The sequence below is a fragment of the Dipodomys spectabilis genome, unplaced genomic scaffold (assembly GCF_019054845.1).
Source record: "Dipodomys spectabilis isolate Male_0828 unplaced genomic scaffold, ASM1905484v1 ptg000148l, whole genome shotgun sequence".
Lineage (NCBI taxonomy): Eukaryota > Metazoa > Chordata > Mammalia > Rodentia > Heteromyidae > Dipodomys > Dipodomys spectabilis.
Genome location: NW_024870825.1, coordinates 2391532 through 2411971, shown reverse-complemented (window position 1 = coordinate 2411971; position 20440 = coordinate 2391532). Strand labels below are relative to the sequence as shown.

At 55.7% G+C, this 20440-nt stretch overlaps 1 protein-coding gene across 1 annotated transcript; it reads right to left on the bottom strand.

The window, feature by feature from the left end:
* On the bottom strand, window positions 1–16896 carry Tspan2 (tetraspanin 2). The gene is made up of 8 exons (XM_042692315.1): window positions 16782–16896; window positions 8632–8734; window positions 5860–5957; window positions 4768–4842; window positions 2948–3046; window positions 2383–2454; window positions 1246–1329; window positions 1–330 (listed from the first exon to the last, which is right to left on the bottom strand). Exons 1-8 carry the CDS (start codon window positions 16848–16850, stop codon window positions 265–267), a joined length of 666 nt encoding a protein of 221 aa, XP_042548249.1. The 5' UTR covers window positions 16851–16896; the 3' UTR covers window positions 1–264.
* Window positions 16897–20440: the final 3544 nt, after the last annotated feature.

Below are 20440 nucleotides of genomic sequence, written 5' to 3'. Positions count from 1 at the left end.
CAGCAGATAGATTTCATTCTTATCACAAATGCATATACCAGAAACACACAGCTCGCACGTGAAAATGTTCTCAGTCAGCATTCACAGACGTTCTTTCCAGGAGAACCCCAGTAATGAGTCAGACATCCATACATGTGCAAATGAACAACTGGCAGCAAATTATTTTCAACCCCATTGTCCTGTGCATATCAAAAAGGAACCAAGACAGCTCTGTGACATTCAGTACGAGAGTTCTAGATTGCCATGTTCGTGCTCAAGTTAGCTTCAGATCACGTCGCGTGAGTTTCGTATTGCACAGCAAAGGACCATGCTGAATATCATGCCGAAGATCTGAAATAGACAGACCTGATCATTAAGGACAGCCAGACAGGGTTCAACTGTCAAAAAGGCAGCAAACTGCTGAGCCATTTCAAGTCAATGCATGATTACAACCAAGGATGAGGCTTGCAGTAATGCTTTGTATGTAATATCCCATTTATTTTTCACAATAATCTTAGAAAGTTGGTTTGTTAAATATCCCCACGTTAAGGCTGAGCACTGGTAATGTGCCTGAGGCTGAGATCTGAGGATCTGAGGATCATGGTTCAAAGTCAGCCCAGGCAAGAAAATCAGCAACACTCTTATCTTCAATTAACCACCAAACAAACAAACCTGAAGTGGAGCTGTGGCTCAAGTAGGAGAGTAATAGCCTTGAGCACAGCTATTATGCCTACGTCCCGAGTTCAAGCCTTAGGAGTTCAAGCCTTAGGCCTGGCACAAACACACATACTTTATAGATAAGGAAATTGCGAAATATAGAAATGAAGCAACTTTCCTATAATTCCAGGACTTCTGTAAGTACTGGAGCAAGCAGTGGAGTCAGATGTCATGTGAAAACTCTCCCTGTTAAGCTGTCCCAGGCCTGTGCTGCCTCTTCAAAGCAGAGGACAGAGTCACCTCCTAACATATTTCCTTGAATTGAAAACTTGCCTAGGTCAGGGCTGGTGTGCTGACAATGGAGGTCACCACAATGCAAACACAGTATCCTAGTCAGGACAACACTAAAGTCTGTATGTTTACAGGGCTACTGATGGGTAGACTTAGTTTTTGTTCTTTGAAGACTGCTATGAGTCCCTGTCTCTGTTCTCTATGGCAATTGTCCCTTAAGTTACTGTCATCTTATGCTTGAAGAGAAATCAAATGTGAATGTTCAAGGCTTCTTAATGGGCTAAAAAAAAATAAAAAGAAGTTCTGGAACTTTCTCACCGTGAGGCCTGCAATCCCAACACCGACAATTCCAATGAGCTGTAGCTTCACACAGATGACAGTGTCAATTTCATCAATGCAATTCTGTTTAGGAAGGGAATAAAAGTTAGGAATAGACTGGTTATGTGTGGACCATCCTCACTCCAACCCTTTCCTCCTCTACTGATAGTTCTGTGACTCAATCCACATCAACTCTGCCCTCACGCAGACCACTGTCTTCAGAGTATCATCCTGACATCCTTACAGCAAAAGTGTGGTGTGCCAAAGATCCATACTCTCCTTTTGCACCTGTATGGGCCAGGCGCTGGCAGAATGCTTGGAGGGCAAGAATGCCACAACCTCCCCAGAGGAGGCATTTCTATGGGATCTGAGACAGTTTAGAGTTTGAGGCCTCTTCTTGCTTTCAGCAAATAAGAATAAAGTCCCCTAAAACAACAATTGCTCATGTTTGGTTTTGTTGTGTTGTTGTTTGTATCAATACTGGGGCTTGAACTCAGGACCTTGCTCCCTCACTTGACTTTTTTGCTGAGGGCTGGTACTCTACCACTTGAGCCATACCTCCACTCTAGCTTTTTGCTGGTTCATTAGAGATAAGTGCCCATCAAGGCAATCATTACCTATTAAGAAACTGAAAGGCTGGTAAAGGTACATACAAATGAAACAAAGGAAAGCCACACCTCAGGAAAGCCAGGTCTTTGGAATTTGAGAACCTGTCTCTCCTGTGGAGAGTCTGGGTCCAAAAGCCCTCCATGGAAGGGGAGGCAGACAGGGAACAGAAGAAATCACAGCTTTATGATCTTCCTATAACTTCAAATGCTTCTGCTGGAGTCCTCCAAGCCCGGTGTGCACTCACCAGCCAGCACCCACGGAGCCCTAGTCTACCAAAGAAACCACTGCCCACCCCTCTTCCGGCAGCTAGCTGGGTCTGAAATCATCCTCCTTTGTCAAACCCAACCCAAGGATCCCCTTTATGATGAGGAGCCTGCCTCTGGTATAGAGGCACAGCCTACTCTGTCACTCACACTGCTTTGCTTTTATTTGCCACTGAATAAAGAAAGGCCCAGAATGCAGAGGACCCGAGCCTGACGGTGGCCACGGTTTCCACTAGGAGGCGCTGGCATGTGGGAAGAGGCTTACCTTATGGCCTGGAAGCTCCCTGGGGCACGTGGATTGGACCTGTTCAGAACTTTCTTTTCCGCAACACTGAAACTGAAGAAGACAAGAGGCTTTAGGATAGCGCAGCAGCAACTATCTGGCCTACGCTTCTGGGTGGGGCTTTCTCATCCACGGTTCCCCAGGGAAGGCCAACATAGTCTCCCCAGGGCTAAGACAAGAGGCTGCTACTTCATTTTACTGATTTTATTTCTATTCCTTTTTGCTTTGGTTTCTTCTGCTGGCACTGGGGCTTGAACTCAGGGTTTTGTGCTCTCACTTGGCTCGCTTGCTTATGGCTGGTGTTCTACTACTTGAGCCATACCTTGAGTCTAGCTTTTCGTTGGTTAACTGGAAATGGAGCCTAACAGACTTTTTCTGCCCAGGCTGGCTTCAAAACTCAATTGTCCCATCTCAGCCTCCTGAAGAGTAAGGATTACAGGCCTGGGCCACTAGCTGTGTTTATTTTTAGTCTAGATGATGAACAAGAAGTTGGCGTGTGCACAATCTTCAGAAGACGGTATGTCAAGGGTGAAGTGAAGGAACTCACCGCAGAGTGGAAGATGATGAGGGTTCCATTTCCCCTTTCCCTGTCTTTAAGGTAATCGCTGTAAGCCTCTTCATACATGGTCTGCACGTGTCTTATAGCCTGCAAAAACACCAGGAAAAGAAAGGCACATGGGAGGGAAGTATCCAGGAGTCACCCCTCTCCCATGCCTTCCACGTGCTTCCTGGTGCTTTAAGAGGGGTCAGCATTGATAGAGCGGAACACAGGTCCTGGATGTCCTACGATGCAGTGGAGCCCCGCAAGACTGGCTAGTCAGCAACGGTGTTCACACACTAGCGACATTTCCCAGCACAAAGGCTCCCCATGCTGGCAGGGCTTTAGCACCAATAGGGCCCGGGTTCCTGGGCTCCACCTGGGGGTTTTGCTGCCCTGCTGATTGGAACCAGCATTCAGAAGGGGAGGTGTGGCTCAAGTGACAGAGTGCCAGCCTACAGCAAAAAAAGCTAAGGGAGAGTTTGAGTTCAAGCCCCAGGAGCAGCACCAAAAATAAGTAAGTTGTTCATTGCTAAGGAAGACTATGCATTCAAGTACCATGGAGAGCTTAGGTAATGCTTTCTGTAGTATAAAGGCATATGACCCAAATTCACAGAAATTTCAAGAAGTCCTGAGATCTAGTTTCAGTTCTTCCTAGAGCTAGATATAGCCAGCTGTGTTAGAAGCACATGCAAAGGAGGTGACATTTACTCAGTTTACCATTTGTTAGCGTTAACGCCATGAGCTGCAATGAAAGCTTAGGAATTAACCTGCGATGTGGCAGGCACATGTCAGGTTCCATTCTGCTCAAGCCTGCCCATGTTTACCCTCTGAGAAAGCCTCTTCCTTTATGGGTTCCCCTGAGAACCATTCTGGACACTGAGGCGTGGGGCAGCAAGTCTAGACCACTTCTAGTCAGGTTTGTCTTTGGCAAACTTTAGAACAAAGGACCAGCTGATAAAGATGAGAATTAAGGTTGTCCCCCCCATCCCTTTGGCACCTTAAATCTATCATCTAACGCCTTCCTCAGCACTAACTAGGACTAATCTTTGAGGATTTTTTTGTTTTGCTTTATTTTTGGTGCTAGTACTGGGGTTTGAACTCAGGGCACTGTCCTTAGCTTTTTCACTCAAGATTGCTCTACCACTTGATCCGCAACTTTATATTTCCAGCTTTTTTGCTGGTTAATTGGAGACAAGAATATCATGGACTTTTTCCCCTGGACTGGCTTTGAACCTGGATCCTCAGATTTCTTAGCCTCTTAAGTAGCTAGGATTAAGGCATGAGCCACCAGTGCTCAGCTTCCAAAGCAAGACTAATATTAAAATAAATTCTTTTTTTTTTGTCAGTTGTGGGACTTGAACTCTGGACCTGGGTGCTGTCCCTCAGCTCTTCAGCTCAAGGCGAGTGCTCTACCACTTGAGTCACAGTGCCATTTCTGGCTTTCGGGTGGTTCTTTGGAGATGGGAGTCTCACAGACTTTCCTGCCCAGGGCTGGCTTTGAATAGTGCTCCTCAGATCTCAGCCTTCTGAGTAGCTAGGATGACAGGTGTGAGCCACTGGTGCCTGGCTAAGATAGAGATTCTTTAAAAAAAAAAAAAAGCATAGAGCACTTTATAAATCTAAGGAAAGCTATATGAACCAAGTCCCTAGAGAAATCTCACAAGTGCTCTTACTTATGTGCACTCCGAGGTTAAGAAGTTCCTCTTCAGTGATCATTTGGCCTACTTGGTTTCCTACATTTTTGTGCATGAATATTCTTTCATTCTTTGCCATAAAGAGAATGTAAGCATCATTAACATACAACATTGTAGGTAAGTTTTACTTACTACATCCTTGCCTATAAAAGCAAATACTCCAGTGGTCACTTCAGCAGCAAATATCACCAGCAGGCAGGTAAAAAACTGTTGAGAGAAAATACTAATTTCATTAATTTAATACCTTTCACTTCCACTAGTGTCTTTGGATCTGCTCCACTTGCAGGACATCAGCAGGGAGCGCTGGCCTTTGGGCAGCGTGCACCCCTTGGTGCGGTTCACCCTCTCACTCAATCCCCACGCACCCACGGGGCATCTGTCCATTGGGTACCTCACCACACCAGGCACACATGGTAAACTTGGTGCCAACGTCTCTGCTGTCGCTAAGGTGAGATGGGCAGGGAAAGAAATACAAATGAGTCGAGGTTCATCAGTGGCATGGAGACCGCAGCATTAGAGTGGTGTCTGGACCCTGTGTGTGCAGCAGAGATGCTCTGCAGAGGGCAAGAATAAGGGCTGGGGGCCGTCACCAGGGCCATCACCGGGGTGGCTGGCTGGGCAACTGTGGCGGGAGCTTTGTGGGCTGAGAGGCTTCTCTGAGCAGAAGGACAGGGCATGGGTGAGGAGGGTGTGGGTGAGGGATAAAGAGGAGTGTGCTGTGAGGTGTGGTCTTAGGGGTGTGGGGTAAAGAGGGGTGTGGGGTGAGATGAGGGGTGTAGGTAAAGAGGGGTGTGGGTGAGGGGTGAGGGGGGTAGGGTGGGTGAGAGGTGATGGGGGTGAGGGGTGTGGGTGAGGGGGGTAGGGTGGGGGTGGGGATATGGTTGAGGGGTAAGGGTGTGGGTGAGGTGTAGGGTGAGGGGTGATCCTCAGATCTCAGCCTCCTGAGTAGCTAGGATTACGGGTGTGAGCCACCAGCGCCCAGCTGCTTTTTATGTGATTGTTGTTGTTACTGTCATTATTATTATTGTTCATAGAGGCTGTGGTCACACCAGCCACAGAGGGACGTTCGCCACATCGCGGTCCTGGCCAGCAGTGCGGTTCCCTGAGGCGGGCCTCGGTGGAACTGTGCCGCTCCTGCCTGGGGCCGACCCAGAGACGCGGGACTGAGCCCTCGCGGCCCCGAGCCCGGACCCCGCCGCCCTGCTGCCCGCGAGCCCCACTTACGGATCCCAGCACGCACTGGGACTCCCGCACAGCTCCGCAGCACCCGAAGAAACCCATGGCCATCATCAAGGTCCCTGCTCCGACCAGCACGTAGAGGCCTGTGGACAAGAGCGGGCCGGGTCAGCGCCCAGGCCGAGGGCACGCCCACCACCAGGACTCTGCCACGCCCCCACTGCCACGCCCACAGCGGCCTCTGCCACGCCCACCACCCCTCGTGCTCGGCCCTGTAGCTCGCACATGCGCTGTGCGCATTTAACCTGGGCCTCGTGGGCCAGGCGTCCCGGGCTTGGCTTTGCTCGCTTTGTGCGGGATCGGGGCTTGGACCAGGGCCTCCGCCTAGGACGGGCGCCGCCCTGCCGGAGTACCGCGTCGCCTCGGGTTTCTCTGCTGGGTCCCCGAAGACCGCAATTTGTATTTGCTGCCCGGGCTGGCCTCGAACCACCATCCTCAGACCTCGGCCTCCTGAGCCACCGGCGCCAGCCTCACGCTTGAGGCAGGCAAAATGGATTCTGGAAAGTGCGGCAGCCTAGCCCCGGTCTCGGGTCTGAGAAGTCCTGCCCAGGCCAGAGGCCCGCCTCCCCCTTCCTCCCTCTTCCTCCAGATCCAGATAAGACAACACAATGGGTTGGCGGGCGCCCACCTCGGCTGCCCCTGTTTCCTCTTCTGCATTTTACTCCGGTGAGTCACTGGGACGGCGGGGCGGCGTCCTGCCGGGCTGCGGGGCAGTCTGTGCCCCCCTTCCCCACCCCGCCGACCTGGCCGGGGCGCAGGCTGCCCCTCCTGCCCCTCCCCAGCCTTGGGGGCCTGGGGAGGGCGAGGCGCCCGCCTCCGGCCCGGGGCCCCACGGAAGACCCCCGGCCCTCGCTGCCTCGGGAGGCTGTGGGTCGGGTGAGGAGCCGGCCACTAGATGCGCTCGAGTGGCGCTGAAGACGCGAGGAGCCGGCGGCTCAGGAAGTGGAGCGCCAGCCCTGAGCGGGGAGAACGTGAGGTCCTGGGTTCGATTCCTCAGCACCACATCAGCAGAAAAAGCCAGAGGTAGCGCTGTGGCTCAAGTGGTAGAGCTCTGGCCCAGAGTTCAGGCCCCATGACTGACCAGAAAAAGAAAAGCAAAAGCGTGGAGGTGTGGAAGCCGTGGTTGCGGGCCAGGACGTGGGGATCTCAGCCTGTTAGGTTTGGCCTTCTGGAGAGACCGTGCTGGCCTTGGCCATTGGCTGCCCGGGCAGCAGCAGCCAGTGAGGACAGGAAACCCAACCTCAAGACTGCTCCTGGCCAGTCCTGGCCAGTCCGCGCTGAAGGAGGCAGGCCAGCCTGACATCCAGTGCGGAAGGTGGCAGGCCAGTCTCACGTCTACCAGGGAAGGATGCAGGCCAACCCCACGTCCAGCCCCGAAGGCTACTTTCCCCACATCCAGCCACAAGCCAAGCCCAGCCCTGGCTCCGATGGCATGGAGAGACGACTGCCCTGGAGGAGGCAGCCCCTATGTGTGCGGGCAACCCCTGGTGGAGAAGCTGGCTCATATCCTCTGCCTGCAGACATGACCTCACGGGTGCCTCTCTATACAACTGGACCCTGGGATGTCTGCCCATCAAAAACGCACCCCGAAAGAGGCTGGGTAGAAGTTGGGGGTGGGGGAAGGCAGGCTACTGAACCCAGGAGGCCTGGGGTGGCTGAGAGACTAGGGTGGAGACCATCCAGGGGCCCTGGCTGCTGACCCAGCGCCAGCACTGCCCCTGCCAGCCTCTGAAGCCAAGGGACACAGGTGCACTGATCTAGGAACAGTACAGGGGAGGGGGAGAGTTGTGGGGGCGGGTGTCTGACAGGCTGTCCATCTTCTCCTGGTTTTTGGTATGACTCTGGAGCCTGGGACTGTGCTGGCTGATGGACTGTATTTAGATTATATTGATCACATTGGTAGATTAATTGTATTATATTATACTTAGGTTATATTGGTAGGTTACATTTTTTTCTTACATGGAGGAACCTACAAACAGTAGAGGACTTCTGCTCCAATTGTAACATCCAAGAAATTAAATTAACCATAAAGAGATTTTTAGGATAAACAGACATTTATTACCATTCAGAGTGCTGTGACACTTCTAGATTTCACCCAATTCAGGTCTCACTCAGGGTCTGTCTTTATATTGTTATTTTTTGTGTGCCAGTCTTAGGGCTTGAACTCAAGAGCAGCACTGTCCCTTAGCTTTATGTACTTAAGGCTGATGCTCTACCACTTCTGACTTCTGATTTTTTGCTGAATATTTGGAGTGAAGAGTCTCACAGACTTTCCTACTTGGGCTGGCTTTGTTTGAACTGTAATCCTTAGACCTTAGCCTCCTGAGTAGCTAGGATTACAGGTGTGAGCCACCGGTAGGGCTAGTTTGACTTTCAGAATTTATTCAGGGGATAAGAGGTGTTTGTGAATGTTTATTTATTTATGCCAGTCCTGGGGCTTGAACCCAGGACTTGGAATCTGTCTCTGAGCTGTTTTTGCTCAAAGCTAGCTCTCTACCACTTGAGCCACCCTTCTAGGCCCTCGTTGTGATTTTTTTTTTTTGGTCAGTCATGTACTCTGGGCCTGGGCAGTCTTGGGAGTGAAAAGAGAGGGGCCGTGTGTGGGTGTGGCCCTCTCCCCCAGTGCCTGTGTCTGCCTCGCAAGCCACGTGGGGCTGGGGTGCGGGCTCGGCCCTCTCTCCCTGCCCCTCCCCCAGAGCCTAGGAGGTTTCCACACCAGGCTTTAGCAGTCCATGTCAGGCTTAGGCAGCCACCACTCACCCACGTGGAGATGCTCTGGGTACTTGTCCTCCGATGGTAAGTCCTTTGTGGAGCCTCCAAACCGAAACCACAGTCCAAATGCAATGACAGCTGAGCCAGCCAGCTGAAAGGCAAACCACAAGGCATTGGACGGGACGGGAGAGGGCGTGACACACCTGGACGGGGTGGGATGCCGGGTACCTGGGCTGCCGTGCACCGTTCAGGGGAGGAGAGCCCCCTCAGGGCCTGTGGTCAGCACTGGGCTTTGCTGGTCTCTATGCCAAAGCTGCTGGCAGGCCGTGGTGGGGTGGGGAGTGGGTGCATCTCCCTGGCATCTGCGCCCTGCCTGTCCCCACACCCCCTCACAGCAGCCAGCCTCCGTGCCAGGTCACTAAGCACAAAATGAACTCCAAGACCTGGGGCACCCACTTTTCTGAGTTAGATGTGCCAACTCTTTGCCCACCCACAGTCCTCCAGGGAGTCTCCAATTAGAGGGTCACCTTCCCAGCCCCCGCTTCTACAGGCAGCATCTGGGCCTGGTCCCCGCCACCCCCCCCCCCCCTCCAGTTGCTATTTTGAGTATCCATGGAAAGTGAGGAAGGAAAAAATACTTCTCTGAAAAAGCCTGGTCTGTGCACTGTGCGGCTCCCGGAGCGACCGGCAGCCAGTGCCCCGCACCCCCCCCCCCCCCCTCCAGGGCTTGCATCTACACTGGCAGCAGTGTTCTGCCATCGGAGCGCCTTCACAGCCACGCTGCCCTCCCAGACACCACGCTAGAGTATCACCCATTCACATGCACTCCCTGGGCACCTTCTGGGCAAGAGGCACTACGGGAAAATAAGCAAGAGATACAAAAATATCTTCCTGCGTCCACTGCCCCAGCTCCCACCAAACAAGGGAAGGGAGAGGCTGCCTGAGCCCCACATGGGACAAGAACCCTGAGATGTTGGCAGCAGGAAGACAAGAGGAGGAATTGGAGAAGAGGGAAAGGCCCTGGCCAGGTCAGACAGCCTGGGTACTCAGCATAGGATTCCAGCTGCACTTTGTGACGCTTCCAGCGCCAGCCCCGAGGGCCGGAATTCCAGGCATGCTGTCCCTCTTCACCTTCTGTCCCCCAAGGCCAAGATTCCCGGCTTGGGGTCTTCAGAAAAGTAGCAGCATTCAGTGGGGTGCTTGAGGGGCCTGCTGGGAATACCAAAAGGTTTCCAGCCTCAGAGGAAGGCGCGAGTTAAGACAGCATGAGGGATGGGGCGTCCAGGGGAACCCCACTCCCCCGCCTGGGGGCGGGAAGGGGCAGCCTGGCTAGGAAACACAGAGGAAGAAAAAAACGTGTGTAAACATGCACTAGATTTATCTTTGGAGGGTCGGGTTACAGGTGGCTTTCTCCCTGTCCATAGTTTCCAAGTGTTGAGAGTGAGGCACGAATTACTCTACCAAGCTTAAAAACAGACTTTTCCAAGAAGCCTCGCACGGTCATTTTGATGTTCAGTGTGGAAAATGCAGGCAGTTTTTCTGGGCACCAGCTCCAGGGTGGTGGCTGTGGCTCCACAGGCGGTGGGGGGCATGGAACCCCGAGGGAGGTGCCTGTCCCGGGACAGGCCTGCTTAGCAGAGCCTCAAGGTAGCCCCCCCCCAAGGTGACCCCCTCAGTGCCTGACGGGAAAGGCCATTTCCAAAGCACCATCTATTGACAGAGGCTGGGAGCCAAGCGGGCAGCCACCAGGCAGACTGGAGGAGGTGGCCGGTCCCAGGGTCACCCCACCCCCAGGCCACATTTTTGGAATCTCTGTCTACAGACTCTAATTTATGGCCGTCTGGAATCGTCTTTCCAGACGGAATCCATTTGTCCAGCGCTGGCACAGATGTGTTTGATGCATAATGGAAAATTAGAAGAGAGGTTGCGATTTAAAGCCCTGGAACGTTGGCTCTCCGTGTCCCCCCCCCCCACCACCACACGGGTTTCCTCCTGGTCAAGGAGCTGTGGCTGCCGGGACCACGCCCTCTGAGGGATTCCTCCCACCGCTGCCACAAGGAAATACCAGGCGATGCTGGGGCAGCAGTGACAGTTGGCTCTGCTTTGCAGAGAGACGGAGCAGAGACCATGGGGCTGCTCCTCCTCCTCCTCCTCCTCTCCTTCTTGTTCTGAGCTTGAACTCAGGGCCTGGGCATTGTCACTGAGCTTTTTCTGCTCAAGGCTGGCGCTCTACCCCTTGAGCCACAGCTCTACTTCTGGCTTTTTGTTGGTTACCACCTGGCCCAGAGATAATTCTTTAAGAGATGGCTCTACCAGTCGGCTTGGCTCCACTCCTGGACACCAGCCAACCAGGCCACCAAGAGCAAGTGGCTGCCACTCTTGGACCAGACACCTGGCAGAAGCACCCCGGGGGCCTTCTAAGCACCTGTGGGGTGGGCAGCCAGAGCTTCCCTTCCTTCTCCCGCCAGGACCAGAACCCCCTCCTCCACACTGGGCCACTCCCTCCATAGCCAGTGCACTTCCTTGGGAAAGCCTGGCCTGGCCTGGTGTGTGCCTCCCTCTCACCCTGCTATGTAAATATTTCTGGGGAAGCCAGGTGCTGGTGGCTCACACCTGTCATCCTAGCTACTCAGGAGGCTGAGATCTGAGGATCGTGGTTCAAAGCCAGCACAGGGAAGAAAGTCCTCGAGACTCTTATCTCCAATAAACCACTAGAAAACGAAGTGGTACTGTGGCTCAAATGGTAGAGCACTCGCCTTGAGCTCAGGAACAGCACCGAGGCTCTGAGTTCAAGCCTCATGGCCAACCTATATATATTTCTGGGGGTCTGAGTTCAGTGAGGGCAGGGGCAGATGGTCTGTGCCTCACAGGGCAGAGCTGGGGGTGGGGTCTGAGGGCTAGGACTGTGCAGGGATTGCGCTGAGTCTTTCCAGGTGTGAATACTGAAGTCCTTCCAGGTGTGAATACTGAAGTCCTTCCAGGTGTGAATACTGAAGTCCTTCCAGGTATGAATACTGAAGTCCTTCCAGGTGTGAATACTGAAGTCCTTCCAGGTGTGAATAAAGAAGTCCTTCCAGGTGTGAATACTGAAGTCCTTCCAGGTGTGAATACTAAAGTCCTTCCAGGTGTGAATACTGAAGTCCTGGCCCAAAGCAGTGGGAACTGGGGATAGGAGGAGTCAGGGTCAGGGCTAGGAGGAGTGCTAGGGGCAGACCTGACGGGACTGTGCTCTCACAGGAAGGGCCACCACAGAGAGAGCCTGCTTGCCACGCAGGCAGGTGAGGGATGGGCCATCCCTCCTGAGGTCCTAGGCTCCCTGGAGAGTACTGCATGTACACAGCCCGCTCTGGGACAGGATCACACGTGGATGGAAAGGACGCTCCAACCTTCCAAATGTGGAGACAATGCTCGCTTGGGGGATGGTTCTCCCTGAGATGGTAGGGATGAGCACGCAGGACGTGGTTCTCCAGCGGCAGACGCCTCTAGAGACGTACACTGAGGTTCTCGGCGAACTCCCAAGATTTTACCCATCATGCCATGCGAGTAGTGCTGGCACTCAGATGGTTCTTTCTCAGAAGCCAGGATTTGTTTTCATTAAAAGAAACACAGTCGAGCCGAGTGCAGGGCACCAGTGGCTCACACCTGCAAGCTACTCAGGAGGCTGAGATCTGAGGACCAAGGTTCAAAGCCAGCCTGGGCAGACAAATTCATGGGACTCTTATCACTCATTAACCACCAAAAAGCTGGAGGTAGAGCTGCAGCTCAAGTGGAAGAGCACCAGCCTTGAGTGGAAAAGTCAAGGGGGAGTGCAAATCCCTGTGTTTAAGCACCAGGACCAGCACGGTGGCGCTGCCTGTGCTGTGTCTCTGCCCTCTTCAGACCAGAGACAGTGGTTTTCAAAGAGGAGCGGCAACTTGTCAGAGGTGCAGACCTTGAGTCGGCATGGATAACTGAAACAGACCTGTGGGCAAGTTGGGGTTTGCTGGCGTGGAAGGCTCCTGTGGCCCTCCCTGGGCCCTCACAGCACAGAGGCAGCAGGCAACTGGATGACTGTGATGGAGGCTCAGTGTCATATCCCCATTTGCCTCTCCCAGAAGCCTAGGATGGGAGGGCGGAGGCCTCAACAAGGCCCAGCCCCTGCCCCAAGGATCAAAGATCACACCGGGATAAGCCTTAGTCCAAGACCAAATGGAGATGAAAGGGAGGATTGCGTCCTCCGTGTTTTTCAGATGCTAGCACTTAGTAGGACACTAGGTTCATAGTAGGTGCTCAGCATGTGTTCTCCAAGTAAGCTGACTGTAGAAGAAGGAATCTGACTCCACATGCTCGATAAGCTCTAAGACTTCCACTGTTCCAAATGCTGATTCTTACCCTTCAAATCCAGTCTCCTGGATGACCAATTTGACTTCATCACCCGTACTTCTGACATTCAAACTCAACTATTACTAAAGCCTTATGGTACTATTTGCTTTGTGCACGTAACATTCTTATGATGTCCCAGATACAACTCATCTGCAAAGCTCACGAATCAAGGTAGGTATGGCATTATACTCAATTCACAGATGAGGAGACCAAGGCTTCTGGTGGTCAAAGAACTTGCTGAAGATCCCTGGGGTGGCAAATGGTGGAGCCAGGAGTAAGAGGCGGGGCGGGGCCAGCATCCGCCCATCAAGCTGTGGACTCTTAGATTTGAATGCAGAACTATTCAAAGTCTCTCAGACCACTAAGATGGTATCTTGGTGCCTCTGGTATCCTTGTTCCTCCTGGTGAGTCTAAGTCCTGTGGCACATGAGAGGAGGCTGGCATGTCCCCCTTCTACCCACCAAGTGGAAATAAGCACCAATGAAGACTCTCCCAACTGGCATTTTGGTGGATTCCCAAAAGGATACTTCCTTTTAGCCTGCTATTCTTCCTTTCTCTTCCCTTCCCTTCCTTTTCTCCCACCCTCCTTTCCTTTGATCTTCCCTTCACCAGTCAAATGTTCAAGCTTTAAAGTTACTGCTAGAAATGTTTCCTAAAGAGGGCAAGCGTTGTTTGAGTTGAACAAAACTATAAACTCTGAGTCAAACTTCTTCCACTGCCAACGAGCTCTGTCTCCACCACCACCTGCCAGACACCACGGAGTGGAAACCCCAACCGCAGCCATCCCCTCGCGACTGCCGCCAGACCCATGGAGCGGGCCTGTTTCCTGTGGGCAGGAACTCCGGGCCACTGCAGCACAACGATAGGAAAACGCTGAGCAGACAACAATAACGGTGGGATAAACAGCACCCAGGTCTCTCGGTAAACCAACACATGTGCTGGAAGGGCTGTGCTGCTGTATTTACATTGCTATGCAACAGAGGAAAAACAAGAAGGTGATTTCAATGCAAGGCTCAGACACACAAAGAGCCATCGAGCAGTGTCGGCATGGAGACCTGGCGGATGTCGGACAGGCTCCTGGCCACACACGTACAGAGCAGAACTTAGGGTGCCACCAGCTTTACTTCTGTTTTGAAAAAAAACAGTGGTAAACATAATGGCCAGGGCTCCCTGAACTGCTCTGCTTTGTTTAGGAGACCAGAAGGGGACTGGGTGCCAGTGCTCATGCCTGTCATCCCGGCTACTCAGAAGGCTGAGATCTGAGTATCACAGTTCGAAGCCAGCTGGGGTGGGAAAGTCTGTGGACTCTTATCTCTAACTAATCAGGGAAAAGATAGAAGTAGAAATGTGGCTCAAGTGGTATAGCGCCAGCCTTGAGTGAAAAGCTAAAGGACAGTCAGTGTCCTCAGTTCAAGCCCCATTGTGGCCATGCATGCACACACAGACACACCAGCATGCATGCACACATATATACACAACATCAGGAGTATAGTGGAGAGCAAGAAAAACCCAGCCACTAAGCTGGGTGCTGGTGGCTCACACCTGTAATCCTAGCTACTCAGGAGGCTGAAATTTGAGGATCGCGGTTCAAAGCCAGCCCGGGCAGGAAAGACTGTGAGACTCCTATCTCCAATAAACCATCAGAAAACCGGAAGTGGCGCTGTGGCTCAAGTGGTAGAGTACTCGCCTTGAGCTGAAGAGCTGAGGGATAGCACTCAGGCCCAGAGTTCAAGCCCCATGGCCGACAAAAAAAAAAACAAAACAAAAACAAACAGCCAGTAGGCAGGTCTGTGTGCCAAGTTGCAGATCACAAAACACCTGCAGCCTCTGCCCAACTTCTGACACGGCAGGAGGTGCTGTCATGGGCGGTGGGGGGGGTGGTCTTCCTTCAGGAGGGCATCATGCGTGTGCACTTGGTACACACCATCACCAGAGGGACCTTCCCCGAAAGGAAGACATCACACGTGCACAAGTTATGCTCCAGGTCATGGCTGGAGCCTGTCTGGCCAGGAAAAGCCCTCCAAGCAGAAAAAACCAACCTCAGAAAGTAGAGCGTGTCTCCAATTCAGGCTCCTTTAAAGTCTCCCAGGAGGTGGGTCTCTAAGAACCCTACCCCTAACCTGAGAGAGAGCTGCCGTTCCAGCTTCTCCGTGCCAGGTACTGAATGATGAAACAATGAGGAGCCGGGCACCGATGAGCCTGGAACCCTACCTGCTCAGGAGGCTCAGATCTGAGGATCAGGATTGGAAGCCAGCTGGGGCAGGAGCTTGTGTGGGTGGGTACTGGACTTGAATTCAAGGCTCCAGACTGGCGCTCTACCACCTGAGCCACACCTCCACTGCCCGCCTTTTCCTGGTTCACTGGAGCTAAGAGTCTCATGGACTTTCCTGCCTGGGTTGTTTTTGAGCTTTGATGCTCAGGTCTCAGCCTGCTGAGTAGCTAGGACTGCAGGTGTGAGCCACCACCTGGCGGAGAGCAGTGTGTTATAGTTGTGATTATCTGCTTAGTAATTGAGTAGTGGCTCTCAAATCTGACTCTGGATGAAATTCCCTGCATGCGGTGGTGCCAATAGAAGGCTGGGCTCTCCCGCTCCTCCCTGCCCTCGCCCCTCCTCTCCCCGACAGCTGATTCAGCCGGTCCAGGGGGGCTGAGGATGTGCGTTTCTGACTAATTCAGGAGATGCTGAAGCTGAGTGGGATTCATGTTTGGGAAAGAACTGACCGCACAGCTCTGTGAAGCAGCGGGGAGGCGCAACGAGAACGTCCCATCTCACCAGCTAACCTACTTAAGCCTCCATGTCCTCGTCTGTAGAAACGGGGAGAGCCGGCTGCACATCACAACGGTCCCGAGGATGAAGCATGGCATGATGAGGGAGTGAGGGTGCACTGCTTTGATACATAAAAATGCAGGACAGATGTTCCACTGGAAAGCAAGGCTCCAGGGCAGCCCAGAGGAAGCTCGAACCCGGGCCCCAGCTTCCAGTCCCGCTGCTTTGGCGTGTGTAGGCAGTGAGAGCGAAGGGCACCCCTGTAGCCTGACATCCATAATTCACAGCTACTAAGATGCACAACATGGGCCTCCAAAAACGCCTCTCCTCATACAGTGTGCGGACAGCACTTCCACGGGCCCTGCCCGGCCCCTCCACACGCGTGTCCCGGCCGCACAAGTGGCGCCCACCTCAGCATGTTCGGTCTCCCGCACTCCTGCAGGAGGTCTCGAACCCCCTGCCCCCCGGGGCCCTGCTGGCACCCCAGCAGCCCTGCCGTGGCCCCGGGGTCTGAGCAGGACACCAGCTGGCCTCCATCTCCAGACCTCTCACGGTTCTCCAGGACCATGGGTCGGGAGACCCTGGGATGGGGGGGGGGGGAGGCGCTGCAACGCCCAGACGTGCATGACTTCATCTTGGGGAAGCTGGGGGGAGGGGGACACTGCCCCCTGGAAGCCCCTCCATCCTCCCTGGCCGTGCCCGCTCCTAGTGCCCGGCTTACTCGCTGAGCCAGAGACAGGTGGGCACCCACCTGTCCTGGATGGGGGTCACCCGGCGGGTCCCCGGTGGGCAGGCCAGGGGGGTCACCCGGCGGGTCCCCGGGGCAGCGAAAGGGGGTGTGTCCGGCACGCAGGGGCGGAGACGGGCCCCGGGCTGGGGGGGGGGGGAATTCGCCGGACCGCACCTGGCGACACCGGGCCGGAGGATATCCAGGGCCGGGCCGAGCGGGCGGCGTCCCCTCCGCGCCCGCCCGCGCCCGCCCGCGCCCTTTGTCTGCCGCCCGGCCTCGCCCTGAGCCCCAGCCCCGCTCGCCCGCCCGCGGCCCGGCCGCAGCCCCGGCACCGCTCACCCAGAAGAGCAGGTTGAAGCCAAGCAGCAGGTACTTGATGCACCGCAGGCCCCCGCGGAAGCGCCCCATGCTGCGGCCGCGGCTCAAGTCCTGCCGCCGCCGCCGCCAGCCGGGAGCGCGGCGCCGGCGGGAGGGCGGGGCGGAGCCACCAGAGCGGCGCAGGCGGGGCCCCGCAGGGCGCGGCCGTGGCGGGCGTGGCCTTGTACGGGCGAGGCCACTGGGCCGCGGGCGGGCCGGCAGCCTGGCGTCGGCCCACGGAGGGGGGCGGGGCTACAGGGATGGGGGAGTGGCCACACAGCCGGGGGCGGGCTCACGAGATGGGTGTGGCCGCGGGGGCGTGGTCACCGGAATGGGGCGTGTCTACGGGGATGGGCATGGCCTCATGGCCTGGGCAGAGCCCCAGATGGGGTGGGGCCACAGGCATAAGCATGTCCTCCCAGGTGGGGCGTGGTCACAGGAATGGGGCGTGTCTACAGGGATGGGCGTGGCCTCCAGGATGGGGCGTAGCCACAGGGACAGGGCGGTGGAGCAGGGCCGAGGGGGTCTTGGGCTGGAGTTTTAGCTGGGTTGAGAGCACTGCTTGGGGAGGGGCTGGTGTGGGGTTCCCTCAGTGTCTCTGAGTGGGACACCCCCTCCTCCCCTCCTGCGGTGCCCGTCATGTGTGGGGGTGGGGAGCCCACCGCCCGACAGGGCATAGAAACTCGGGAAAGCCACTTCAGATGGATGGATGGACAGACGGACCAGGAGGACCTAGGTCGCCCTGAGGATGGCAGAGCAGGCCAGGCGCCAGGCCAGGGCCCCGGGCTGAGGACGCTTCCCTAGGCCGGGCCTCGCGCAGGCCGGGGCCCTGCGCAGAGGGAGCAGGCGGTCCATGCGGCCCACGCGGCCTCCAGAGTGAGTACGCATCGGAGCAGGTCATTGTGCGAGCGCGCTCCACGCGGGCTCCGCTCAGGGATCCACGCAGGGTTCCAGGCAGGGACCCACGCGGGGCTCCAGGCGAGCTCCGAGTAGGGCTCCAGGCTGGTTCCATGCGGGGATCCACGCGGGGTTCCAGGAAGGCTCCAGGCGGGGATCCACGCGGGCTCCCCGCTGGCCGGACCTGGCCGCACGGCCTGGCTTTGAGGAGAATGGGCCTTGCAGACAAGTCCCCGGTGCCCCGACGGCCGTGAGAGCCCCGGCCCGGTCCCACCCGCGGGACACCCATCCCCAACTCAGGTCCCGTCACGGCACTGGAGCGCGGCCAGCGCGGGACGGGGAGGACCACGGGGAAGAACCAGGGAGGAGGAGGACAGGGAGGACCGAAGAGGAAGACAGGGAGGCCCGCGGGGGAGGAGGATGGGAGGACCGTGGAGAAGGAGGACTGGGGAGGCCCGCGGAGGGGGAGGACGGGAGGCCCACGGAGGGGGAGGACGAGGAGGACCACGGAGGAGGAGGACGGAGAGGCCCGCGGAGGAGGAGGACGGGAGGCCCGCGGAGGGGGAGGACGGGAGGCCCGCGGAGGGGGAGGACGGGAGGCCCGCGGAGGGGGAGGACGGGAGGCCCGCGGAGGGGGAGGACGGGAGGCCCGCGGAGGGGGGGGGGAGCGAGGAGCGACCGAGACAGGAGGCACTGGAGGCTGAGCTCTGAGGCCGGGCCGGGGTGGGGGGGGCGGGGTCAGAGGTCTGGGTGGGAGGCTGGGAGCGCACCGCCCCCAGTTCGAGCCCCGGCATCACTGGAACAACCAGTAGGCATCGTCAGGTCTCCGCGGGAAACGCACTCGTCCCTCACTGGGCTCCGATCTGCCGCCTTTGCCATCAATGAGAACCTTGAGAGGAGGACTCAGTACCCGTATCCGCAAAGGCCGGTCACCGGGACCAGAGGAGCATGCTGGTCTGTGTTGCTGGGCTGCACATCTCCTGAGACACATTCGACGTTATATATATGACTGTGTGTGTATATATATATATGACTGCATATCTATATGACTATATATGACTGTATGACTCTGTATATGACCATATATATATATATATATATATTACACTCTATGCTTCCTGGCGGCAGGACCTGCACAGAATACAAACACAGTCATCACACACTTCAGAGACACGTGATTTCCCATTTCAGGACAGTTTTAGTGTGTAAGCCTTGTCTTACACACTTATGGCCTGTCAAGAGCGAGACAAGCCATCAAGGCACGGTGAAAGATGACACATTTATTTACAAGGTCTACACCAGAAAGGCGGCCTGCCGCTACGTGGTCGGGCTGGATACCCAGCATCCATGGCAGCCTCCACCACCGAACCTCCCTCCAGGCCTCCGATGGGCAGCCCTTTATTAGCTGGTCTGCAGACCTCCAAACCTCCAGAGGGGCAGCTTTCCCTTTCTTCCCTTCCTCCTTCTCTGCAGGCCTCTCCACTCTCCACAGCCTGCCCTGCTCTGCTCCGGGGCCTCTCCACGGGCCCCCGGATGACCTCCGGAGGGGGCTCCGAATGACCCCCGGAGCTGGCTCCGGATGACCTCCGGAGGAGGCTCCAAATGACCCCCGGAGGAGGCCCCGATGACCTCCCGAGGAGGCTCCAAATGACCCCCGGAGGAGGCCCCGATGACCTCCCGAGGAGGCTCCAAATGACCCCCGGAGGAGGCCCCTATGACCTCCCGAGGAGGCCCCCCAGGCCTGCCTGCCCTAGTCAGACCTGCTCTCAGGACTCGGGGTCTTTTCCCTACTCCCCCTCACCCCCAGGACTCGGAACCGCAGCCTATATATAGGCCGCGCCACTCCCCCACGAATGGTTTCCAACCGCCTTTCATGCTCCTCCCCCAAGTTGCCCCCGTCCAATCCCCACAGGCGGCTCAGCATGTGGGGGCTCCATGCCCCACGCCCCTTGGGCGGCACGCCACGCCCCTCGGCGCCACACCCCTCTGGCGGCACGCCCCATGGGTGACGTCAGCCTCTCGATGCCCCGCCCCCTCCAGGCGGCCCAGTGGTTATGGGACCCACTGATCATTACAACATCTTAGGGGAAGCTGACCTTAGAAAAACTAGGCCAGTTTCCCTTGTGATTGGTTCAGAAAGCTGACGGACAGGTGTTCCAGCTAAAGGGGTGGGGCCTCCTGGGGCTCAGATGTCTGTCTATCTTCCTCCTCTCCCAGCTGGCGGGGCTGATCTTTCCCCACCCGGTACCTGCTGAGGCCAGGCTCAACTGGAGCATTGGGGACTATCACGACGTCACTGGCAGCCTCGAGTGCACACTGATGCGCGTGCACACACCGTGTCTTCAGAGGGCATGGCTGCCCAAGCTATAGAGGGCTTGTCTAGTAGAGGTTAGGCCTTGGGGGGTGGAGAGGCGCGTGGGGGACAGACAGACAGACAGACAGACGTAGGCATATATGGAGACAGGCAGAGAGGGACACACAGAGAGGAAGAGAGAACGAAATGATCAGAACTAACAAATCACCGGTTGCCTTGAGTGATAAAGCTAATGGATAGTGCTCAGACCCTGAGTTCAAGTCCCAGTACCCGCACAAAACAAAGGGGAACAATGTACCCCAAAGCAATGCATTTTTACGCTTAGAAGACTTTTCTCAAATGCCTTCTTATACTTGTCTGGACATAAATTACTAACTGGTGGTTAAAACAAATTAAATTTTTTTTTCTCCTGAGAACCATAAGGCTCTCC